This window comes from the organism of the source record quoted next, unplaced genomic scaffold (assembly GCF_019419815.1).
Source record: "Pyrus x bretschneideri cultivar Hongxiangsu unplaced genomic scaffold, Pyrus_bretschneideri_v1 Contig3, whole genome shotgun sequence".
Lineage (NCBI taxonomy): Eukaryota > Viridiplantae > Streptophyta > Magnoliopsida > Rosales > Rosaceae > Pyrus > Pyrus x bretschneideri.
In genome coordinates, this window is record NW_025999612.1 from 11651102 (window position 1) to 11678415 (window position 27314).

At 35.8% G+C, this 27314-nt stretch overlaps 2 protein-coding genes and 1 pseudogene across 2 annotated transcripts; 2 read left to right on the top strand and 1 right to left on the bottom strand.

Annotated features, from left to right (window-relative positions):
* The first annotated feature begins 11704 nt into the window (after positions 1-11704).
* On the top strand, positions 11705-14127 carry LOC103937878 (cytochrome P450 78A5-like). Its single transcript, XM_009347853.3, has 2 exons — positions 11705-12862; positions 13385-14127. The coding sequence occupies exons 1-2, from the start codon at positions 11705-11707 to the stop codon at positions 13997-13999; spliced, it is 1773 nt and encodes a 590-aa protein (XP_009346128.2). The 3' UTR covers positions 14000-14127.
* Positions 14128-20260: 6133 nt separating this feature from the next.
* Positions 20261-22094, top strand: LOC103937886 (annotated as a pseudogene).
* Positions 22095-22332: 238 nt separating this feature from the next.
* Positions 22333-26971, bottom strand: LOC103937896 (cleavage stimulation factor subunit 50). Its single transcript, XM_009347876.3, is given in 15 exon segments — positions 22333-22798; positions 22907-22963; positions 23226-23334; positions 23653-23756; positions 23758-23805; positions 23915-24015; positions 24421-24478; positions 24560-24611; positions 24839-24909; positions 25219-25305; positions 25387-25470; positions 25604-25676; positions 25855-25979; positions 26080-26163; positions 26823-26971. Coding segments are annotated over 15 exon segments (1311 nt in total). The 5' UTR covers positions 26925-26971; the 3' UTR covers positions 22333-22642.
* Between the last annotated feature and the right edge of the window lie 343 nt (positions 26972-27314).

Genomic DNA, 27314 nt, shown 5'->3' on the forward strand with positions numbered 1-27314 from the left:
AATATCGTTAGATTGTTACGTACGTTGTTTTGTACAAATGTATAAGTACACAAAGCACCTTCACATGCAAGAAACTCAATTTATATTTAAAAACAGCAACCCTTTCGCGCGCTAACGCGGGTATGGATAGTATTCCTTTTACTTTTTGCACACAGGCTAACACACGTGCAAACATGTTTATTCTATCGTGAATCTTTTGTTATATTTGTTACCAGTAAAACTTGTTATTCAATTAATTTCTTTGGCAATATGATATTACATTCTAAATTGTAATAATTTATTGAGAGGGGATTCAAATATGAATGCAAAAGGATAAGCACATTGCCCTAGTCAATAAACTTAACTCACATCTAGAGAATCGTTATACGATTTTTGAAGTACCAAGTTAGGGATGTAGGGTTTAGTTGAACTATTGGTAATCGATGGAGAGAATGCAAGATAAATAAATGAAGAACTAGTTTAAAAGGTGATGCTACATTTATCATATTTATGCACTAAATGATGTGGCACATTCTATACTTTATAGATTTTTATTACAATTATTAGTCAACTTCCAATTTAAATTAAAGTACAAATTTAATTTGTGACATATCATTTAGTGTACAAATTCGGTGCACACAACATTATTCCAGCCTAGTTAAATTAGGTAGTTTGAAACATGGTTTTTTTTAAATGAAAGATAAAACTCATAAAAAATGAAGGATAAATACTGTAAACTGAGATCTTCTTTTTAATATTTTTGAAAATTTTATGGTAAATAAGTTTGTTTGGAATTTTTTATTTTTAGGTAAAATACTAAATACATTTTTGGGTATTTAAAACTTTTATGGTAAAATATATATTTTGGTATTTTTTAATTTTTATGGTAAAATATTAAATAAGTTTGTTTTGGAATAGAGGGGATATAATCCTGTTTCAGTAACGGATATTAGAGATTGTAAAAACATGCATGTGGGCACCACTTTCGTCAGAGAGATAGAGTCTGACCATTACAGGTTTAGGTGGACTAAAGATCAATGCTAAATTATCGCTAATGACATCCAAAAGCCCAAGAAAAATGTGAATGTCTGAATGCATTCGAGAAAATTTGCGGAATGAAAATGTTAAGAGATATTTAGACTTTTGACCACATTCATGTATCATGTGAGGTGGCAACTGAGGTGTGTATGTATGTCAATTAATGAGTTTCCATAGGAGGAAGAGTCTGACCGTTATAGTTACAGTTACAGGCCTATGTGGACTAAAAGTCAATACCAGATCGTCACTGATGACACCCAAAGCCCAAGAAAAAACATGAATGTCTGTATATAAGTACTCGAGAAAAATTTCAAAATTAAAATGTTAGGGAGATTTCAACTTTTGACCACATTCATGTACTATGTGAATTGGCAAATTAGGTGTATATATTGTGTCAATTAATGAGTTTCCATAGAAGTGAAAGTCCGACTGTTACAGCTACGGTTACAAGCCTAGGTGGACTAAAAGTCAATGCCAAATTGTCATTGATGACACCCAAAGCCCAAAAAAATTGTGAATGTATGTAAGTACTCGAGAAAAATTGGAAAAAAAAAATGCTAAAGAGATCACAAATTTTTACCACATTCATGTACCACATGATGTGGCAAGTGATGAGTATATGTCATATGAATTAAACAGTTTATCTCATTGGATATATATATATATATATATATCTTTATCTCATTGGATATTGCCATATTGACTATATTTGTCATTCGCCATGTCATGTGGTACATAAATGTGATAAGAAAATGTCGTTTTTCTAACATTACTCATCGCAAATTTGTTTTATTTAGCGGGAAAATGCTTGGAAGACCATCTTTTTAGACTATATGGTATAAAACAAATTATATGGCGGTTGATGATTAGACTATTTTTTTAATGATTTAAAAGAAAAATCCAACAATCAACCGTCACATAATGTGGTCCACAAAATATGGTCTAAAATATGGTAAAAAAGATAGTCTATCTAGTATCACCCAATTTAAAGGTATATTAATGCGACACCTTCAAGATGGATTAGTTATGGGATTGGGCCTTTCGGCCGACCTCATCGCTTGGCCCACATACAAAAAAACTCACTCAGGCCCATTCCCATGCATTCTGTGCATTATGCTTTAGGATACTCGCATATGGCTACCAGGTGTAAGTACTGTCGTTCTCATAATAATTGACCATAAAGAATGTAAATGCACAGCTTCGAAAAATCTTAGGTCAGAGCATCTGATGACATGAATAGTCCAACCAACCTAACAAAGACAACAAAACCCGATTTAAATTCCAACTCACATACCAATAGTACCATAGAGAAATATATTCAATTTGTACAAGTATTGTAGTTTTTTTTTTTCACAAGAAAGATCCTCATATGTGCTCGAATCATCAGAATTTTCACATTTGATGGGATTTAGAAGAGTTCAGAACATCTACTACGAGTTGTACAAGTAATCCATGTTTAGGGGAAATGAGAGAAAATATGTTTACGTAGGTGATTTATTTTAAAAGTTAAAGAGATAAAATAAATGATATATACAACATTAAACTTCAACAAATTTGCTTTCTCATATTTATAAAAGTAATGTTTGTTTGCTTTTAGTGAAAAAAAAAGGTTTAAAATATCACTTGGCATGCCTGAACTCTAAATGATTTTGATTTAGACTTACGTATGATTGATATGTTGTACTGAAATAACAACGTGATTTAATCAACAAAACAATAACTAACCGTACAGTTAGTTCTGAATGAATACAAAATTAGTTTTTTTTTTTTTTTGAACGGGATTGAATCAAGTTTGGTTATATGATGACACGTTGCGTGTTTTTACTTCAGTTGTGTTCCTTACAATTGGACTTCAGTATCATCATTAGATTGTTATGTCAATTATGACGTTATTTTCATAAAAATGTATAAGTACACGAAGCACCTTCGTGTGCAAGAAACTCAATTCATATTACAAAAAAAACAGCAACCATTTTGCGCGCTGATGCGGGTAGGAATAGTGCTCCTTTAACATTTTGCACGCATGCTAACACGTGCAAACATGCTTTTTCTATCGTGAATCTTTTGTTATATTTCTTACCACTAGGACTTGTTATTCTATTTATTTGGCAATATGATATTACGTTCTAAATGGTTATAATTTACTAAGAGGGGATTCAAACATGAATGCAAAAAGATGATCATATTACCCTAGTCAACAAACCTAACTCACATATGAGGAGTTGTTATACGAATTTTGAAGTACTAAAGTTAGGGACGTAGGGTTTAGTTGAACTATTAGTAACTGTATTTAGAGTGTGAAATTGAGAGAATGTGAGATAAATAAATGAAGAACTAGTTCAAAGGGGTGGTGCTACATTCACCATATTTATGCATCAAATAATGTAGCAAATTCTCTACTTTATAAACTTTTATTACAATTATTAATCAATTTCCATTTCTAAACTACAAATATGATTTGTCACACATTGTTTAGTGTAGTGTACTTTTAGCATTATTCCTGCCAAGTTAAATTAGGTAGTTTAAAATATGGTTTTTTTTTTTTTTTTTTTTTTTTTTTGCCACTTAGGACTACGGTCTAATGATATTCCTCTTCACTTGTAAGTGAGTGGTGTTAGGTTCAATTTTCACCAAAGGCGAATTTGAACCGCATTATTGCTAGCCTATTGTGAGGCTAAACTCACCCCCTCTCCCTTTAGTGCAAATAATATTGTTTGTTAAAAAAAAAAAAAATTATTTTTATTTTTAAATTAAAGATAAATAGTGTAAATTGAAATCTTCTTTTGGAATATCTTTAAAATTTTCATGGTAAATAAGTTTGTTTTGGAATTTTTTATGTTTAGGTAAAATACTAAATACATTTGTTTTGGAATTTTATAATTTTTATGGTAAAATATTAAATACGTTTGTTTTCGAATAGAGGGGCTAATTACTATATAATCCCAACATGTTTCAGTAACAGATATTAGGGATTGGTAAAAACCTGCACATGGGCACCATTTTCATAGGAGGGAGAGTCCGACCGTTATAGGCTTAGATAGACTAAAAGTCAATGCAAAATTGTCACTGATGACACTCAGAGCTGAAGAAAAACGTGAATCTCTAGAGTACTCGAGAAAATTGCAAAATGAAAATGTTAGTGAGATTTTGACTTTTGACCGCATTCATGTATCATGTGATGTGGCAAATGAGGTGTATATGCCATGTCAATTAATGAGTTTCTATAGGAGGGAGGGTCTGACTGTTACAATTACAATTACATGGGTAGGTGGACTAAAAATCAATGTCAAATCGTTATCGATGACACCCAATGTGGTAGGAAGAAAAAGAAACTAACTTGGGAGTGTGACTAGACCACCTTAAAATTACCCCAATTTCTCAACTCATGATTTTCTCATTTTTAAAATTTTGGGATGATTTTGGGTCAGGTCGTTTGATCAAGTGTCTAAGTCCGACAATTAACAATGGGTGCTTTAATAAGGAAGGGGACTTGATATACGAAAGTACTCCTCTCTTTTTTGCCACATCAACAATATTCTTTCCATGCGAGCAGATTAACCCAAACTTGATAGAATCTCGTCGAAGTGGAGTGAATTCTGAAAGTAAAGTGGTGATATTTTAGTCCCAAGAGTACAGTGAGATTAAAGTTAAGTTACATGGAGCATTTTAAAAAATAAACATTGTATGTTCTGTGCAAGTTTCAATTCAATTTTTTTTTTTCACAAAATTCTAAGGATTTATTAATTTTTATTGTGAATGTGACATTTTTTTTAACAAATGATATTATCTACATTAAGGAGGAGGGAAATAGGCTAAGCCTCACAATAAGCTAGCAATAACATGGTTCACATTTGCCTTTGGCGAGAATCAAATCTAACACCTCTCACTCATAAGTAAAGAGGAATACCACTAGACCATAGTACTAAGTGGCGAATGTGCACTTTGTTGACTTCTACAGTTATACGTTCATAAAAAGTTTAGGTTAATGAAAATTTACAAACTTAATGATATGTCACCAATAGAAAATAAGGAACTTCAACGAAAAGCTCTCGATACTGTTCATTTTAACGAAAAACCACATTTTTATACTAAAAAGTCAATCGTGGTACTATTCACTTTACCCTTTATTTTGTCATTATCATTAAAACTCAAAGTTTTCAAACTCTTTTTATTAGTTTTCCTTAGAAAATAAGCACGTTGATCAATACTTAAGTAATAATCTAATTGTCAACTTTCATGTCATTTAATTTATAAAATTTAATTTCCCTAGCATTATCAAAAGTTTGTACATGGTGTATGTAAGTTATACAGATGAACTTAAGGGCTAGGGATTTCTTTGGATTGTGTTGTGGAAACTAGAATTGATACCAGTCAACCATCAGCCCCTTCTTAAAGTGCATCTAGCGTCCGATATCTGCTTGTTGCAAATAACTTCGAGTCAGCATGAACTTTTCTGATTCCTATCGATTGCATTACCTCGGCAGCGTTCATCTGCGACTTATATTACACTATTACTTATCATCTGTTTTGCATTCAAGGTGACATATAATGAAGAAGCTGGCTCAAGCATCAAATTGAATGTCCGTTTATACAAGTAACAGACTGAACGATCACTTATACAAGCTCAATCAACGCTATGGGATTTGGCTACCGTGGTTGGCTTCCAACATTCCACGAATCTAGAGGAGATATTAGGAAGAGAAACTTGTGCAACAGCCAACAGCTGCGATGCTCAGTCTAATATACGTCTTGAAAACCTTGTTTCGGGCGAGGGCTGCAAATTGGGGCCGGGTTTAGAAGAAATGGACAAAACAACATCAAGGACAAGCAGATGTTCAGACTTGCTGGTGGAATGGTTGAATGCGGCTATTATTTCCACGAGATTCCTCCGCAGATGGATGCTGATAATGTATGGAATCGTTTCAAGCCCTGCGGTTCGGTGTGTCTTTGGCTTTGGTACTTTTATCAATGCCTGTGATTTTTTATGGACCATTTCTTGTATTATATTTCTGCTTTGAAAAGATTACACATTTTGCAACTGTACTTCTGTAGAATGTAGTAAACCGACTTGCAGTTGCATCAACCTAAATATGAAAGATCAGACAAGCGATCTTGTTGGCAAATTACCACAAGATGGGCCTCAACATGTATATTGAAGGCAACATTGTCTCCCAGTGCTGGAACCGGCCCTATGCCTGTGCGGCTGTGCCTTGTATTGGATATTCTCTAAAACCCAAATAGATGCTACCATCTACTTAAACTATATTTTGTAAATGATATGATGTGATAGTTAATGGTTGTATTTCTTATTTAAATTGTTAAAAAAGTATCAAACCATCAATCGTCACATCATCTGGCCTACAAATATAGTATAAGAACATGCTCTCCTTAGCATTTTCCAACCTAAGTTAATAGATAATAATAAGAGGAAAATTATTTTTGCACTCTCAAATTTTTTTGCCCTTGCACACTCCTCTCTATATTTTGATTTTTGGATTGAATTAATTAAATGAAATTTAAGGGACAAAAATTAACAAAGTATAACAAAAGTGTGCAGAAGGTGAAAAAGAATGAAAATAAACCGGATTATAAGGCATAAGGCCTTTCACAATCAGCTGGAAATTTTAAGCTTGAATTCTAAACACTAAAATCAAAATCACGTAGCGAGCTGAAAACTATGAGGTTATTTCAATAGTTAATTCAAAAAAATACTATAGAGAGCGGATGATTCAAAATTATTAGAATAATTTACGAAGATGGAGAAGTTTCAGACCTAGGACACATGGGTGTGGAAACCCAATACTCTATCCATTGAGATATTGAACCAAATGCTTCAATAGTTAAAATCTTAGTTTAATGATAGAAACTTACCCACACCATGTATACGATTATGAAAATATTTCAAGTCAATCATATACTACTCTGTGTTTAACTTCTCCATATATTGGTGTATAATTAACTTGAAATATAAGATGCAGTATGAGCAAGTGTGCCCTGAATTTATTGTTCCTTTTCCCCCTTTTGTACTGAGAATAGGACGATTCTCTACAATATTGTCCATTGTTATATATATATATATATATACGTCATGCAAATATCAAAACCCTAATAATTAACAGAATAAAGATCCAACAAACAAATTGAGATATGCATATGATACCTTGTAGGTAGGCAATTTGCCTGGTCTTTACTTAGAAAGGAAGTAAATGTCCCCACGAAGATTCTACCAAAATCGAGCTGTAAAGATCCTCTTATTTGACCCAAAAGTAGCACATCGATGAACACGGTTTTCAACCTTGTTCAACATTTGGTCATACAGATATGCATACTGTCTGTAGGTTGTTTGTATACAGAATCTATACATTTACATAGGAAGAATAACGCAGCTGCAGTCTAGTAAATCCATATTTTAATAGACTGAGATTAGGGGGAAGATGTGCTTTCGGTTATTATATATAATTATGGATTACCAATTTGGTTAACTTTGTCTGTCACAAAACTCCACGTTAAACTGGCTAAAATGATTAGACCAATCAAGCATTAATGACATAACGATTAGATATCAATAACATACTGAAAAATTGATCATATAGAATTATAATGGCAGAGTCAGAATTTTACAATAATGAGGTCACGGTTTCAATAAAAAAAAAATACACTATTGCACTATTTCGTCAAGCATCTGATGGACACCTATCAAAATCTATCAACATTCGTTGAAAACTTGTGATGACATCTATTGACAACTTCTATGTTCTAGCATCTGCATCTATCAAGGTGTGCCCAAGTTAACAGATTGTCAAGATCCACCTGTCTTTGTGAGTGAAGTATTACATCAAGCATGTGGTGCGCACCACTGGGTTGCACACAAGAAAAAGGAGGACGAAGACATGGGAAAGAAAGAAGAAAATTGGAGAAGGAAGAAGGAATAAAAGGTTACAATTCAACCTTGTTCACTCTCTCTTTAATTGGAGTCAAAGATAAATCTACCAATAAATATACATGCGGTTAGAAAGCTATTGAAGTCATAAGCAGTCATTGAAATCAAGCTGGCTTTGCTACTGTATAGAACTAAAAATATTTGATTATTTTGACCAATTCCCCAAACTCCAATTCTTGAAATTGTAAAAAGCCTCAAAACTTTCACATTTCTGTCTAAATGTTGTCTGCCAATAAGCTACATTATATAGAGCAAGGAAACCCCACTTGTAGGGTTATTGTGCGACAACGTAGGATCAATCTTACTACTAAAGAGGCAAAACCTTATTCACATTTATTTAGGACTAAACAAATCTCAATATACGACTTGGAAATTGCATTCACATTGACCAAACACATTACCGTCCACCAAGGGTTAGTCCACTCAGTTAGTATATAATATGCATGCAATGTCAAACTAAAAGAATTAAGCATAGCATGCATGCAGCGATGGTTGGCTAAATTTTGTTTGGCAGACACGATCACTGGCTGTGGCTCTCTCTCTCTCTCTCTCTCTCTCTCTCTCTCTCTCTCTCTCTCTCTCTATATATATATCTATATATTAAACCAGTCAGTTTCTTTGTTTTATAAATTAAGAGGAAATTACCAGTTGGGGTTAGTGTCAATTTGGCTAAATTCTAGCCAGGCGACAATATATGAGTCAATGACAATATGTTTTGCATTTTTATAAATAATTAGACATGCAGTAGCTATAGGGCTTGGGGGTGGCAGAGTATATATATTTGCCGTCAAATGCATGCAACGGGGTATTGTGTCGTAGGTGGAAAGTGATATATATATATATATATTATATAGGATAATACTAGATAAATTAAATTTATAGATTAAATTTGTGAAAAAAAATAATGTATCGCCAATAAGAAATAAGCACGCTAATAAATACTTAAGTAATAATCTAATCATCAATTTCTATGTCATTTAGTTTACAAAATTTAGTCTATAAATTTAGTCTCCTTAGCATAATCCTATTTATATATGGGTAATGCTAGAGAGACTAAATTGATATACTAAATTTTATAAACAAAATGATATGGAAGTTGATGATTGGATTATTATTTAATTGTTAATTAACGTGCACAATTCAGGCTCTTGAAATTTGATCCAATGACTAAAATTATTATAACTTTTAAAATGGGCTCTTATTTATAGCCGTTAGATCAAATTTTAAGAGTCTGGATTAATTGATGAGGAAGATTTGATAAAAGAGATCCGAATCCAAGTAGTAGGTAGTCTCTAGTGAAAAACTGTTTGCGCCACAAAACAGTTGGCTGCAAGTGATAATAAAATAACACATGTTTTTCCACGCTAAGCAAGAAGTGTTGAACATTAACGTGTGAGGTAAAGAAGAAGTGCCTTCTTCAAGTTATACAAATGAGTCTTCAAGTTATACATATCAGAATCAATACTATGATATAAAAAATTAAAAAAAAATCTTCGATACTACATAATATTTAATAATACGGAAAAATATATTGTCACTAGCTTATGAAATGCAATGTTCTCCACTTTATTTTTTAATAGGCTTTTTAGTCAAAATGTTTCCTAAGATTGTCCACCATCCATTATTTTGGTCATTCCGTTAAAAACTCCGTTAAGTGTCCCGGAGCTCTTGGTCGAAAGTTTGGGTAATTTTCAAAGCTTCGTAACTCAATTATTTCTTAACCAAATTCGACCCATAATATATCAAAATGAAGATAGGAAAGTGTAGAACAAGATTATACCTATTTGAAAGCCCAATGGTTACTGGAGATGTCCAGAAAATAGCCTGAAAGGTGACTGGTCCGTGGGAAAGCTGGAAAACTCGCCAGAAACTGGGTAAACTTTAAACGTTTATAACTTCTTCAATACTCAACAAAATCTAGTGATTCAAAAACGAAAATCATACTTCTTGACAAGATGAAGAGAATGATACCTTTATCAATGGCTAAATCTATGTGGTTTCGCCGGAAAATGGCTCGAAAGTGGATGTCTTGGTCTCGAGTTATCCACTTTCGAGCTGTTTTCCGGCCAAATCACGGTGAATTAGCAGTCTAAAAAGGTACCATTCTCTTCATCTCATTGAGAAGTATGATTTTAATTTTTGAATCACTCGATTTCGTTAAGTATTGAAGAAGTTATGAACGTTTAAAGTTTACCCAGTTTCCGGCGAGTTTTCCAGTTTTCCCGCGGACCAGTCACCTTTCAGGCTATTTTACGGCCATCTCCGGCAACCATTGGGCTTCCAAATAGAAATAATCTTGTTCTAAACTTTCCTATCTTCATTTTGATATATTATGGGTCGAATTTGGTTAAGAAACGATTGAGTTACGAAGCTTTGAAAATTGTCCAAATTTCTGGCCAAAGCTCCGAGACACTTAACGGAGTTTTTAATGGAATGACCAAAATAATGGATGGTGAATAATCTCAGGGACCATTTCTATTGATTTTCAATCTCAGGGATAAAATGTGTTATGCAAATCTCAATGACCATTTTGGCTAAAAAGCCTTTTGAATATTTTTGTTTACCATCCTCAAGTGATGGTGATACTCACCACCTTATTTAATACTGTTAAATAAATTTAAATTTTGAAAAATATGTAGAAAAAAATATGAATTTGAAAATTTAAATACATCTAACAATATTAAATAAGATAATAGACATGGAATTGGATCCTCTCCGAGGCACTGCCTCGAGATCCCACTGACCGGACAACATCAGTCGTTGGATTTTGATCCAATAACTATAATTATTATAACTTTTAGAGAGACATTCTGTTTGTAACCATTGGATCAAAATCTAATGACCCATGTTATTTGGTCAGTAGAATCCCGTGGCATTACCTCGGAGAGGATCAAATTTCAATAGACATTACCATCATTTAAAAGTAATGGGCAAACTGTACCATCTCATCTCATATCCTCCAACTGTAGCCTTTCCACGGTTATATAAGGCATCGCAAATTGATTTTGACATACCGACCTCATCATATGCCATCTGGGCTCCATCATGTCGTCAACTAGCTTAATTATTCCAATGTACACAATATTCCCTAATTCCCTACATTTAATGTCACAAAGCAATTTAAGGAGGGTGTATTCAATTAGGAGTATTAGAGATCTTAATTATTTTTATAAATTCAGGGTATTCAATCAAAATTTTAAGTGATTCTTTAAAAGTTTAGACGTATTCATCCAGGATTTTAAAAGAGTTTATAACATTCCACGTGTATTCAATTAGAAATTAATTTTTAAAATTTTTTAAAAAGTTGGTGAATTAGTTGGAGAAGTAAAGAGAATTAGAAAGATTTCGTAGCGTATTTAAAGTATTTTCAAATTTTATCTCTTCCCTTAAGAATTTGAGGAAATTCACTCAAAATTTTGCATGAAATATCTAGAAATTAATTAAACTCCAACAAAACCTATTAATTTATAAATTCATTTAAATCCCTCAAAATTCAAATTAGAAAAATTTCCTAGTGTATTAGAAGCATTCTCAAATCTTACATCCTCCCTGAGAATTTGAGAAAATTCACTCAAAATTTTGTACATAATATCTAGAAATTAATAAAACTCTATCAAAATCTATAGATTTATAAATTCATTTAAATCTCTCATAATCTCAATTGAATACAAGCAAAGAAATATGAAAAAGCATACAACTATAGAAGAATGATAATTTCCTTTTCAAAAGAAACCACAGTAAAAGCAAATGTTTACGGCGATTACAAATCGAAGAGACACCTTCACTCTCTATATAAACTCAGTCTCATTTCACTTCTCCCACCACTACCATCCCTCTCAGCTTTTAATTTCCCACCACTTGGGTTTCTTGTTTCCTAAGCTTTGCCTTTTCGTTTTCTCGTTCATATTCCGAGTAACCATGGAATCCAACCCTCTCTTGATTCCACCAACTGGGTTATCATCATTTTTGAGCTTGGAGTTGTTCATCTGTCTCTTCCTCTTCGTCTTTGTTTTTGAATTTTGGCTCTCACCCGGTGGATTGGCTTGGGCATTGTCCAAATTTAAAGGTCAAATCCATTCGAAAACCACCATTCCCGGTCCGTCCGGCCTTCCTCTTCTAGGCTTGGTCTTGTCCTTCACTGGCTCTCTCACTCACAGAGTTCTAGCCAAGCTTGCTGAGACCTCAAAGGCCAAACCTCTAATGGCGTTCTCAGTAGGGTTTACTCGCTTTGTCATCTCCAGTCACCCTGATACAGCGAAAGAGCTCTTGAACAGCTCCGCCTTCGCTGACCGACCCATCAAAGAGTCGGCTTACGAGCTTTTGTTCCACAAAGCAATGGGGTTTGCCCCTTTTGGTGAGTATTGGAGGAACTTGAGGAGAATCTCCTCCACCCATTTGTTCCACCCGCAGCGAATTGCTAGTTTTGGGTTGTTTCGCGAGAGTATCGGGCGAAAAATGGTGGGGGAGATGAAGAGTTTTATGAAGAGGAGTGGTGAGGTGGAGGTTAGGAAAGTGTTGCATTTTGGGTCTTTGAACAGTGTGATGATGAGTGTGTTTGGGAGGAGCTATGAGTTTGGTGGAGAATTAGGGTGTGGAAATGGTGAGGGTTTTGAGCTTGAGGGGTTGGTTAGTGAAGGGTATGAGTTGCTTGGGATTTTCAATTGGAGTGATCACTTTCCTCTTTTGGGGTTTTTGGACTTGCAAGGTGTGAGGAGGAGGTGTAAAAAATTGGTGGCAAAGGTGAATGCTTTTGTTGGGAAAATCATAGAGGAGCATAGGGTGAAGAGGGATGAAAATAATGGAGTTTTGAGTGCTGATCGTGAAAGTGGTGATTTTGTTGACGTGCTTCTTGATCTGGAGAAGGAGAACAAACTCAGTGACTCTGATATGATTGCAGTTCTGTGGGTAAGTTAATTTGATTTTTTTGAAAATAAAAACCCAATAGGTTTATTAGTTATTTGTAACGTTTGCTCATTAATTAGGTTTTCTGGTTTCAACAATTACTCTCTTTCATTGATACTAATCTACAAAGTTTAGAATCTATACGGTAGAAATAATTTTATGGAATTATTTTTATAAGGCTTTATGTTGTTGCCACTCCAAGAACGTTATTCTTCTCTCTTTTCTACACCAATTTTTTTTATTAGTTTAGAGTGCAGAATAACAATAACGACTTCATTTCTTTTTTTGTAAGAGAACTTTATTCATTTATTGTTTTCTAAATTCCTTAGTTTGAGCTTTTATTCTTGACCTTTTATGTTTTTATTTATTTATATTCTTGTTCAAGATTGAAAATATTTAATTTTCTCTTTTGTGTATCCAATCATAAAACTCTCATGTTCCATCAATTCATTTATTCAATCCATTTAAAAGCACATAATTAACACGATTAATCATATAACAAACGTTTTTCTTTCATCATTCCAGGAAATGATCTTCAGAGGTACTGATACAGTGGCAATACTCCTAGAGTGGATTCTAGCAAGAATGGTTCTCCACCCAGATGTCCAAGCCAAGGCCCAGTCGGAGATCGACGCCATTGTAGGCACTCCGGCACGATCTGTATCCAATTCCGACCTCCCCAAGCTTCCTTACCTCCATGCCATAGTCAAAGAAACCCTAAGAATGCATCCACCAGGACCCCTCTTGTCCTGGGCCAGACTTGCCATCCATGACACTCACATAGGCCACCACTTCATCCCGGCCGGCACCACTGCCATGGTCAACATGTTTGCAATCACACACGATGAGGAAATCTGGTCAAACCCTAATGAGTTCAAACCAGAAAGATTTGTTAGTGAAGAGGTTCTAATCATGGGGTCTGATTTAAGGCTGGCTCCCTTTGGGTCTGGAAGAAGGGTTTGTCCTGGAAAAGCCATGGGATTGGCTACTGTTGAGCTTTGGCTTGCTCAGTTGCTTCAGAGCTTCAAGTGGGTCCCTTGTGATGATCAGTCAGGTGTGGATTTATCTGAGACCTTGAAGCTTTCTTTGGAAATGAAGAACTCTCTTGTCTGCAAAGCTGTTCCTAGGGTTGTGATTTGATGATCAATTTCTATTTACTTTTGTTAAATATGGTCAGCCCTGTGGTCAATATAAGATAAGTTGGTCACTAGCTGCACCCGAGTGAATTTATCACATGAGTAAAGAAATGATATAATGGAGTGTTCATTATTTAATCCAGAGTACCTAATCATATATAGTATATTTTAGAAGGGAAAGGCTAAGAAAATTCCCTTAAAGTGTGACTCTTCATGGACTTTTTGATGTTTTGAATGTGAAAATTAAAGATGGAAAATAATTCACGGCTAAGATTCCTTAATTAAGGGCTAGCTATCTGTGTTAAAAAAACAATAAAATTAAGGAATATTTCCCTAGATTTTTTTTATTAATTTGATCTTTTTTCAATACAAAATTGCTTTTAAATGATTGAGGAACAAGAACCTAGCTGAACCAAACAATGATATGGCTCAACTCTCACACTTGTTTGTGAGGTCCAAATCCTTCCTAAAGAATATATTTTGGTGAAAGATGTGCCTGTGAAAAGCCTTGCTCCCTTTTTACAGCTATAAAGAAAGAAAGATGCAAACAGATTTGAATATACAATTAAGCTAACATATTTTTTTTCTTTTTTTATCTTCATCATTGCATGCAAGTAGATTGCTTTTTTGGCCTTCTTCCATAAACTGATTCTGAGTCACTCACACCGCCATATCCCGACCTATATATATATTCCTTCCTCCTAGTCCCTATTAATCTTAAGTCTCACGATCAATAGTAGAAAAATAACGCAAAATATAGCCGCACGCTTAATCAAGTTGGTTAGAGTAGTGTACTCTTTCATCTTCATTTAAGATAGGATCCCTAATCGTTTTCTGTGTTTGTATATATGTGTGTGTCTATATATTGTATGCAATATGCTGATTTTATGGATAGTGAACACTGTCAGCAAATGGCATATGCATCCGTGCAAAGGATCCACACAATGCACACGATAATGACATGAGAAAATGAAAGAAAAAGAATATAGGATGATGAAATGAATATCACTATCTATTGCACGTAATGTATTGGTTCTCATAGTTCAGATAATTATATGCCTCCAGCCACATGTTTATATCTTTTTTATGTCCTTAAAAAAAAAAAAAAATACTGTAGAGGAACCCTTGAGATTCCAAAATTCCTGTTATCATACAACGTATAAATTATAAAATCAAATACAAAGACCAAAATTAATGGCCTCGTTTGATACAAATAATTGATTTAAGTATGACTATTCACTATATTGAAGATATTTTAAATGAAGAGATTGATAAAAAAAATTCTTATTTTGTTCAAGTTGAAAGTAACTCATGAAGAAAAGATATCTCTACTAATTCCCATAAAAATGGTCAGGGGCGAGACCATGAAGGGACCAGAATGGTCCGGGACCTACCCTAGTATTATTTTCGTAAAGAAAAACTAGATTTATCCCAACCAAAGAGAGAGGAAGTAGGCGAAAGATCTTGTCCTTCTAGAGTTTAATTTTGTTCACATGGTGTTGGTGGTTGTTGACAAGCTTGAATTCTGCTTCCATCCATATGCGATTTTTATGTTCTCGTTAGCCCTTTCTATTAGATTGTTTTCTTCCCAATTTTACACAGCTCCCAATTGGTCGGAACATACTGATGAAAATGAGTTGAATTGTACAATCAACACGATCATCACCTGGCAAACATCAAAATCAAACCAAAATCTAAAGTAGTAAAGTAGTGGCTGAGAGAAAAGATATCTCTACTCCCCATAAAATGGTCAGGGGCGGGGCCATGAAGGGACCAGAATGGTCCCGGGCCTACCCTGGCACTATTTTCCCAAAGAAAAACTAGATTTATCCCAACCAGAGAGAGAGGAAGTAGGCGACAGATCTTGTCCTTCTAAAGTTTAATATTTTTCACATGGTGTTGGTAGTTGTTGACAAGCTTGAATTCTGCTTCCATCCATGTGTGATTTTCATGTTCTCGTTAGCCCTTTCTATTAGGTTGTTTTCTTCCCAATTTTACATAGCTCCCAACTGGTCAGAACGTATTGATGAAAATGAGTTGAATTGTACAATCAACACCATCATCACCTAGCAAACATCAAAACCGAACCAAAATCTAAAGTAGCAAAGTAGTGGCTGAGATGATGACCAGACGATGGCTGAGAAATGAATTCGCGAGCGTGTTGCAACGTTGTTGCAGTGCTAGTGTTGTTGATAGTGTTGCAATGTTTTTTTTTTTTTTTTAACATTTTTTAGAGGTCCCTCCTAATTCGAAATTTTGGCTTCGTCACTGAAAATGGTATGATTAAAAAGGACAACTAGTGTTCATGAGTAACCTTCAACTTGGACAAAATAAGAAATTTGTAAAACCTCTCTATCAAACGAGGCTAATGTGTTCTAAATTAGCTAAAGCGTTACAGATGTATTAGCTTCTAAAAAAAACATGTCTGAATTTGTTGCAGTTTTGGAAGTGTTGTGACAACTTCATGATATCCAAATACAAATTAAGTGAGGAGTTGTGATAGGTTGCTCCCTTGGGTTCGAGTTGCGGAAACAGTTACTTTGCAAAGTAAAAGTAAGGCTACGTACGATAAACGTTTCCAAGTGAAAAACTTTGTTTGCTTGGGGTCACCCTTTTACCAATCTAGCCACATGTATGTTTGTGGTATCATGTCAATAAAATCACAAAACATTTCCGCATGTGATCACGCAAGGATCTATACCAGAAAATATTGGATGCCAAAAGTTTGAAAAAGAATTATGTGAGTCACTACTTGGCATCTATAGCAAAGCTAGCCAGTATCCCAAAGCCTAAATTTGTGGGTTGCAAAGCGAATTTAGGTTATTGCGTTGATGCAAAAAATACTCGTAAAAGGAATCGTTCTTTAATTTATCCACCAATAAACGTCAGGCTTTGAATCCCAGTTTTTCCATCTTCTCTAAGCCTTCCATATTTCTGCATCTGAATATTACAAGACTGAATATTGCTACTGCCTTTGCTTGCATATAGTTCATAACCATTTTTTCTTATTTTTTCCCCATAACCTCTAATTCTATATAAAGCTTTCTAACTAGATTGTTAATTTGTTCTTGGATTAGTCAAGCGTAACTACACATCAGGGTTTGATCGTGAGATAACTACAACTCATGCCTACTCTCCACTCGCAAAAATGAACCTAGCCCCCAATTTTGTTCCTTAATTACAATGGAAACATCAAGATATTGAGGGAATATCTAACAATACTGTTTTGTTTCCTTACTAATATGCGTGGAAATTGAAACGACAGAGTTATATGTGCAAAGTCCAATTTTTCTTCAATGGTTTGGGACTACTGAGTAGACCGGGAATGAACGGTTAAGATGGATTATAAAAAATCGAACGTTGAAAATTGTTTAAAGAGACAAGCTATTAGTAGGCTGGATTACAAAGACAAACCTGTGCAAGTCATAAAAATCAATGGCATGCACCTACAGAACCCATCTAACAGAGTTTAAAACGGATCATAATTCCAAATCACCATTACAACAAGCATGGAACAGATCAACCCCACACTTATCTTCATGTTTTTCCATGAGGAGAAGAGGTCATCATGATTTTGGCTAACCAAGTTTTCAATAAAGAATGAGTAAGTACAATTCAGGCTGCCTACTCCGTCGACTGGAAAACCCTAGCTAAGTCCGAAAGCCCTAAAGAAGCACATCTGGGCAAATCATCGTCCACCACCCTAACCACAAACTCCTACTAAACTAAATTATTTTTTACCATTAATTATATCGTATCATGCATTGTGGCAAGATATTCTATAAAACCAGAGTCGCCTTACATAATTTCATGCGTATTAATCAAGTGGCTGGGATCATGATCAAGGATCAACTAATTGTTGTTTTTTTATAAATATTATGTGGGTACAGGGGTTCATTATATGCTCTTGTTGGATGCTTTTCCAACATATGTTTTAACAAACAAATTTATTTTGAATACCATATGAACTGCTACACTTTTTTTATTTTTTTTTATTTGTCATATGAATTAAAATTTAAAGTAATTTATCTTTATTCAAAATAAGTCATTAGCAAGGCACATGACTTGTGTTCAGGGTTATTTTGGACACTTCTCTTTATAATAAGTTGCATTCGACAAAAAAAATTCTAGGGTTTCTCAAAATATATAAAAAGGAGGTTGATCTGGCATACAAGGATCTAAGTGTTTTGCCGTTCAAAAAAGGGGAATGATCTACACTCGCTTCTTTGTGTTTCAAAGTAAAGATGGCTTAAAAATGTAAAGTCATTGGGGATCCTATAGTAAAGTTTTTTTTTTTTTTTTTTTTTGAACAAAATCCAATGATAAAGTTGGATGATTTTCTTTATGTTCATATGAAAAATTAAAAAAAATGTATAAGTTCTTAAGACATTTCAAAAGATTTCCCCTTTAACAACTAACATGTTAAATTAAACAAAAATTTGAGAAAAAGCAAATTGTGCTAGCTCCTTCCTCATCCCATTTGCATGGGCCACTTTGCTCAACTCTGCGTATAATTGTACATATGCACATATAATTAGTGATGTCAATCGGCCGGACAATTGATCGATCAATAGGGACTTTCTTTGTGATCCCAGATAGGAAGAAAAACCAGACCCAGCTGTAGGGTACATAAATTTTTTGAAATCCAAGTTGTATTGCTGCGTCAATGGTTTCACACATGTATTAACGGAAATGAGTAGTTTAGTTTATCTTAACAATTATATGTAGGTCCTAAGAAAGCTTAGATGTTTAATTTGTTTATTCTTTATTAGTGTTAAATGGGATCCGCAAAGACATGTCCTTCTACATGCTTCTATAATTATGCATTCCCTTCTTCATCATCTCTATCATTATGTGATTTACAATGATGACAATCACAATAGTTAATGATGATTACGCGGAGAGAGTGACCATCTCATCTTAATGGTTTTTTTTCAAACAATATCGTTAATGGCTTAAATTGTTAGCTGTTAGGGGAATGAAGATGGGGATTAAACCCACACTAGAGTGCATAAGTATTATTGCTTTTTGCACCACTAGTGGTAGATCTAGGGTTCAAACCTTGGGAGCTCCCAGTGTTAAAAGTCCAAGTTTTTTAAATAGACACATAATGCAATTTATTCACCGAGGCATTTCGTTGAAGACTTGTGGGCTTGTTGTCATTAGCTAAATCAAGTTTTGCACATGTCAAAAGATATCGACATATGCTGAAACAATCTAATGAGTGATATTGAGAAAATTTGTCGAATGTTGTCGACGCAATTTACAAGAGATATCTCACCAGACACTTGGTGTGCACAAAAAGGAAACGTACCAAATATTCGAAGGATCCTCAAAAGACCTTCACATGTATATATCTCAAACTTTGGATAGTCCTGGAACCACTTTGGTCCCAATGTGCATCCATCTCAATGTAAAAAGAATATACACACACACACACATATGCAATTTCTCACCTTTTTGACGCGAGAAAAAAAGTTAAGTGTCTATATGATTAGTACTAATATACTTCTCAACTGGCATGTAATTAAAATTAAGGGGAGTGCGCTAGCTTATAGCCCAAGAGGCAACTTTTGACAAATCTAACATATAATGGTGTGCATAACATGGTTTGTGAGAGAAAGTTTGACTGCTTATGTATTATTGACTGCCAAAAGATATTAGGCCTCTGCAACGTCAGTTGTTTAAACTACTAAGTTCTTGGTTAGGCGCATGATCATTTAGTTTAGTAACACTCAATTGCTATTTGGTTGGACGAAGTTCTGAATACAAATTTCATATTAATAATTACGTCGATGCTTGTTGTAATTTGCCTTAGTCTTTCCTAGCTAGCTTAGATAGCCATGCAGTGTGCCGGGTTCTAGATTACATCCATGATCCATATTCACTTTTCATCGTTTTAATACCAATACGAGAAGATCAAAACGGTTGTTTTAGTACCATATGCATTCTTATCGTTTTAGTTTTCAATTTCTTTTTTAAAACTGAAAATTTTGTTTAGTAACTACTGTCAGCTTTTATTTTTCAAAAAAATTAAAAACTAAAAATTAATATGTGCAAAGTTACTTTATTGAGTTTTCAAGTTTTGGTTTGTTTGTCTTGGGCTTGAAGCCCAACAAAATTAACATCAAAAGACCAATTTTAGGTGAAAAATAAGAAGTCATCCTGAGCCCACATTAGGAGCAACCCATTTCATAGAAAACTCAACCAAACGCTGCGTTTTGGTAGCTAAGGAACAATCAAAAACCCTGCTCTCACAGTGAGCATCTCTCTACTTCCCCACCCACCACACCCCGCCCCGGGGGGGCGGGGTCTCTCTCTCTCTCTCAAAATGCGGCCTTTACAGTCTCTGCAACTCCGGCGGCTTCTCCTCCGCTATCTCTCCAGCTCCTTTTCATCGCCGCCGTCTTCCGAAACACTCCAAACCCACATCCCGGTTCTCTCCCAAAACCCCAACCATTTCCGCCATAACCACCGCAACAAGCTCCCACTTTCTCTGTCTACCCCATTTCTCTCTCTCTAAACCCTTCTCGTCCTCCGCCCCATCGACCCAGGATGCAGATCAATCCGAATTGGCTCAGTCTCTCTCCTCCGAGCTTCTCCAGGACCCCAGCTCCGACCCCCTCTCCGTAACCCAACGCCTCCAGTTGAGCTTCTCTCACATCACTCCAACCCCTTCCCTGGTCCTCTCCGTACTTAATCAGTCCCCCGAGGCCGGCCGTACGGTTCTTGGGTTTAACCAGTGGCTGATCTCGAACCGTAATTTCGAGCACACCGACGAGACCCTATCGTATTTTGTGGATTACTTTGGCAGGAGGAAGGATTTCAAGGTGACCCACGATGTGATTGTGAGTTCAGGTGGAGTTGCTGGGGCGAAAACTTTTACTTCCGCCATTGATAGGCTGGTGAGAGCTGGGAGGCCTGCTCAGGCTGTTTCTTTCTTTGAGAAGATGGAGAAGGATTATGGGCTGAAGCGCGACAAAGATTCGCTGAAATTGGTTATCGAAAAGCTCTGCGAAAACGGTTTTGCGAGCAATGCTGAGAAAATGGTGAAGGGTTTGGCCAATGAGTTTTTCCCTGATGGGTATATGTGTGATTTGCTGATCAAGGGTTGGTGTGTTGATGGGAAGCTTGAGGAGGCGAGGAGATTGGCTGGGGAGATGTACAGAGGAGGGTTTGAGATTGGTACTACCGCTTACAATGCGATTCTCGATTGTGTTTCGAAGCTTTGTAGGAAGAAGGACCCATTTCGCCTGCATTCGGAGGTGGAGGAAATCTTGGTGGATATGGACACTCATGGGGTTCCAAGAAATGTGGAGACTTTCAATGTTTTGATTAGTAATTTGTGTAAAATTAGGAGGACAGAGGATGCTCTGAACCTGTTTGAGAGAATGGGTGAGTGGGGGTGTTACCCGAATGAGACTACATTTCTTGTGTTGATCAGGAGCTTGTTTCAGGCAGCAAGGATTGGGGAGGGAGATGAAATGATTGATAAGATGAAGTCTGCCGGGTTCGGTGAAGCTCTTATTAAGAAGGAATGTTATGGATTCTTGAAGATTTTGTGCGGCATTGAGGGGATCGATCACGCATTGCGTGTTTTCAAGAAGATGAAGGAGGATAAATGTGAGCCTGGAATCAAGACTTATGAGCTGTTGATGGGGAAACTGTATGCTCATAACCGTGTCGATAGAGCCACTGCCCTGTTCAATGAGGCTCAAAAGAGAGGGGTGCCTTTGACACAGAAGGCGTATCCAGTGGACCCGTATTTCTTGAAGAAGAACAAGGAGCTAAAGGCCGCGAAGAAGGGTGTGAAGAAGGAGAAGAAGCGGGAAACGTTCCCTGAGAAGATGGCAAGGAAGAAGAGACGGTTGAAGCAAATTTGATTGAGTTTCGTAAAGAAGCCAAAGAAAATGCAGCGTCGAGCCTACCGATGAGACGTCATTAGAAGTCGGAGTTGTCAAATTATCAAAGGGGAATGACAGTTCTGATCAAAGCTTCTGTTTTCCGTATCGTCGATGTCGAATGCGGTTGCCGTACTTTTGAGTTGTTGTTTAGATCTTATAGTTGGTGAAACTAGAAATAAACCAGACTTTGATTCATTTGATTCTTCAGTCTGTGCGACGTGCTTTCAAATATGGTCATCTGCGTACGTGATGTTCTTGTTTATGCGAAATTTTGTGTTCGATAGGTGGATCACGTCACCTGATCGGCCATACATGCAGACGGATGACATGATTCACCGGCTGCTGGCCGGACCAAAGAATTTCAGCTGGTTTTAGCCATCATCTGGCATAGGAAATTGCAAGTCTGATTCACATTGTCACATTCCAACCGGGGTGCTTACGGTGCTCAAATGTCCTTTTGTTCACTAATTGACCTCGTTTCAGATCCGACATCTGTGCAAGTGTTTGCATAGATGTCGGACCTGAAACTAGCTTGTAACCAACTAATCAACATTCCAAATCCTTTAAGTTTATACATTGTAGTGGATCTGAATACGAATAATCATACTTTGTTACTAGAAAAGACTTGGACAATGAAGGGTTCGCGAATTAGAGAGAGACTAAAAAAGTGGAGTAACATCCTAAGTCAGATCATCAATCTACATATCTTCACAGCAAGAAAGCCGCCAGCCGATTTCTATGCTTTACATACCTTCCTTCCAGAACCGGATTGATCTGTCAGTCCCACAGGTAACAAATGCGGCCTCCGTTGGTGAGTGTGCAAGCCAACGGAAGGCACCAATATGATTGGAAGGCCACTTCGCTACTTTGTCCGCCGTCATAGCATCCCAGATAACAATCTGCAACCACGCCATATTTATAAATTGAAACATTTTCTTTTTGGTTCTCTTATCAATTGAAACCGAACAGCACAATATCTCGTCTAAATACAGTAGGAGTGAACAAACCTCATTGGTCGGTTCATCGATGGACAGTACAAATTCTTCAGTATCATTAAAAACAGCCTGCACAGAAGCGTATAAAAGCATCTGATATTAATACGTGAACAGTTTATCACCAAACTTTGATATTTTCTTATTTGGATTACTTTGATCTGGGAGGATAATGGCGAGGAAGGATATTTAGAGTGTGGTGGAAGTATTACTCAGACAGAGGCTGAGTGGAGAAGAATTCTTCTTGAGGATTTTACGTAGTTGACAAGAGGAATTATGTAGTCACTTTCTTTGGCATAAGAAAAACCGACAAAAGAAAGCCTTTCTGGTATACCTGACACCGCAATTTAGTATGTGTAGCTCCTAGATATTGCTTAACCAGTTTCCCAGTGCCAATGTCCCAAAGCTTCACGGTAGAATCCTTTCCAGAAGAGAGAACAAACCTAGAAAACCAGCATTGAGTCATATCACAAAGAAAACAGGATAGGTTGCAAAGTCGAAGATTTAGAAGGAATTGAGGGGTGAATCAATCTTACAATGATATTTTAACACATCTAAAGCCAGACATTTGACAGGCGATATATAAGACAAATATTGCTTATCCATGTTAACCAACATTTGTGAAACAACTTAGATGCAGAAACATCATTTCACATAACCAAGTCAACCATCCATACATGTACTTTCACAAATTTCCACTTACAGGGCGCACTTTCATACACATCATGTTTCAGGGCTTAGACCTATTCTATGATCCATACCTTTGATCCTTAGTAAAGTTTGCACTGGTTGCCTCTGCCGTGACATGTGCTGGTATGGAGCGTACACACTTGGCAGTTACACCATCCCATAAACGAAGAACACCAGTCTTTAGAAGCTGTAACATACATGCCACCTGTAGCTGTATACCTGACCTGATGCACGAGTGTGTGGATTTGATTGCCCTCATTGAATTATACTTGTCTGTGAAGAATTTATAGCAGAACTTGAAGCATGAATAAAGAGACAGAGTCAACCATATACCTGATTTATTGCTCCGTTATCATTGATTTCTGGGGCATTTGCTGATAGGTAACACTGGAAGGTATTGATATCATACAAGTGTGGAATTGGATGATCAGTCCCTGTGATTTTATTGATATAAACATTATTAGGAGCCAATTCACTGTATGGTAGGATTGCAGCACACTATTGGCACTAATTGCAGGCCAATGTTAGTGTACACTAAAACTTTTGGACATTACATAAGAGCTTTAGAAATTTCTCCATCATCAACTTCAGCATACATCAGCTTTACAACATTTTTTTATGAGAAAACGAAAAAGTAAGATATATTAACTAAAATATTTGATGAAGCTACGGGTAAATTGTAGCAAGAGTAAAGAATTTAATTCACTTTGAATACAAACCAAGACACATGTACACATTATAGAAAACACCAACTCATAGATTGCTTGGAACATCAAATTGGCTAAAGTGACTACGCTACTCCAAGAAAATAGAAAAAACAAAAAAGGGCTTAATATTACCAGCTAAAACAAAATCTCCAGAAGGATGAAAAGACACTGAACGCACGTTGTGTGTATCCTGTGTCATTAAAAGGACAATTTATTAAAGGAGAGCCATTCTATACTATGCCTCAATCTATAATAAGATGGCAAGCAAAACCTGGATAACTCGGAATGCTCTCTTTGCGGTCATCTTGGAAAAATCAAAGAACCTGAAAGCAGTAATAAAATTGACATAAGGGTTCAAAGTGAACTCTTGTTTCGTTTTACAATTAATGCTGGTAATGTTCAAGGGCTTTGGAGAAGAGGAAACAGCAACATGACTAAAAACGGAAGAAGGGGAACAAGTAGATATGTTGGCCTTACAAGTTAAAAGAACTTATCAATAAATAAACAATGGAAATTCAAATATTATCTAAGAAAGTAAAAGAATCCATACTTTATGGTCTGATCTTTTGACCCAGATATAAGAACAGTGTTCTGAGGATGGAAATCCAAGTCATTTATAGGCTGCAAATAAATCCGAATAACATTAGACATAAGAGGATATCCAAAAGACTCTGTCTATTTCACAGACGAAAGTTATACACTACAAAAGTTGAAAGCTGAGGGGGATTTATAGGTAATTTTGAACTTATAAATCCCATATTATTAGTTTACGTCAAGCATTTTCTTTGTCAGATGTTCCTACAAAGTCACTGCATAGTAAATGTAAGAGGATTCTATACGACTTGTTTAATTTAACAACGTCTGGTTTACACGATAAATTTTTCATAAAGCAAATTTATCAGTCGGAATTAGGGACAAATGTTGACTTGCTTGTAAGTGATCATAGAATGTGCGTATGACGGGTCTCACAGGACCATCTCGAGCCTCTGGAAGCATCATTTGCTTAATTTTTGAAACCTGAAACAGAATACAACTGCCTGAGAATTAGACAGGGCCACATTTAAGAAATACCAAACCTATGGTTAAAAGAATGAGCACCTCAAAAAGCTTTATTGACGTGTCAGAACTTCCAGTAGCGACAAACTTCCCGTCAGGACTAAACCTTGCACATCTGGCAATATTCTAGAAAGTTTATAGCATCAGAACAAGTAAGGCACCCAGTGGAAAGTGAGTTTTATCATGCTAACTTAGTGAATTAATGAAAAATAAAAAATAAAAAATGTTATACAATATCTGTTTCCCTAATTATGCATACCTTGTGCTCTGAAAGATGGCGTGTCTCATGCTTTGGAAAACTCTTCGACAAGCCTTTTGTTTCCTGCACAGCACTGTTTGCGCAAAAGATGTGCAAGAACAGGTTATTAAGGTTCATTATACAAACTTTTGTAAATATTATTCCTCCGAAAGTTTGGAAGTTTTTTTTATTAACCCATTGCAATTTGCAAATCAAAAAGCATTAAGCAGTAATCAAATGACCGAGAAACCTATTCCGAAACAAATAACTACCCAAAATCAACAGCAACAGTGCGAGATGCTGGGATTCCACCATATCCAGAAGCTACTGATGTGCCCAAATCATATGCAGATGAAGAAATCCCTCTCGACATCTCATCTTGCTCCACTGCAAGTCCCTGTAATCACCTTAGAACCAAAACTTTCTTTCCGAGTTTAAATAATGAAACATACACTGAAACCAGAGGGAAAATTAAGCCTTGTAAAGCAAAAACAAACCTTGGCAACCAGGTCAAGAAGCCTATTACGTGGGGCTTCGACATTCAATGATGTCATTGTTGCGGAAGCAACGGCACTTGCTGCCTGAAAATGAGAAAGATCACCAAAAATTCACAATCAACCATAACATTTGAATCAAACTGCTTGCCCAACTTGGATTGTAAAAAGCAATAGGTCACCGCAGAAAAATTGGCACAAGGCAGATTAAGCATCAAATAGTAGTGATGTATTGGGTAACACGGAATCAAATCAATCTCCAATCAACTAAATTCGCTACAATTCTTTCTTTTATTCGAATTTCAAACCTAAAACCAGAATATTCGAAGTCTCATTACATCTTAATCCTCATCTACCATAACTAACATCCACCATTTTCTCCCCAAAACCCAAGAAAAACTGAAACTTCAGCAGAACCAAATGCTCATGAAGTTCCCAATTGAGTCAAGTTTACAAATTTGAAATTCAGAGTTGAAGATTTTCCCATATTTTCCCAGAAACCAATCAATCTGCGAGCCAAAAAAATTCACTTCCAGATTGAGATTGTAGCATGTTCTTCATGCCCAAGTGAGCTTTACTACTCGTTTCTCCCCAAAAACCAAAAAAATTGAAACTTTAGGTTGAAAATTCAATTCCTTTAGTTTTCCTACACTGTTCAGCAACCAAAAAACACACATGAACATACATACATACATATACATATATACATGTACATATATGTAATGAAGAAGAAGTGGTTTGCTTACCTGATAAAGATTGCTGTCACGAAGATGAGCGACGATGAGGGAATTGAGCTGCCTGTGGAGCTTGGCATCTTGCAGAATTTGCTCCAAGCTGCTCTTCTCCATTTTTTTTGGCTCTCCTAAAACCCTTTCGTCCCCATAGTTTATGCCTTTATTTTCACCAAAATAAACGACGTGTCGTACAACCATAATTTTGATTTTCGTTTGGGTCCGTTATATATTAGCAGCCGTCCACGTTAAATTAATCTAAATTACAGCTTTTAAAACGATTTTACTAAGTTCTTATTTGCAACCATGAAATCAAACTCACACTACCCTCAATTAGTAAGCGCTTTATATAAGAGTAATGCTAAAGAGACCAATTACTTAGGCTAAATTTTGTAAATTATATGATGTGGTTGTTGATGGTTGGATTATTACTTAAATATTGATTAACGTATTTATTTTCTATTAGTGACGCATCACATAATTTGAGAGATGTTCAATGAGATAGGA

Coding starts and splice junctions, on each gene's coding strand:
- LOC103937878 (XM_009347853.3), top strand. CDS start 11,705: ATGTTTACGGCGATTACAAATCGAAGAGACACCTTCACTCTCTATATA. Junction 12,863..13,384: donor ATATGATTGCAGTTCTGTGG/GTAAGTTAATTT, acceptor TCATCATTCCAG/GAAATGATCTTCAGAGGTAC.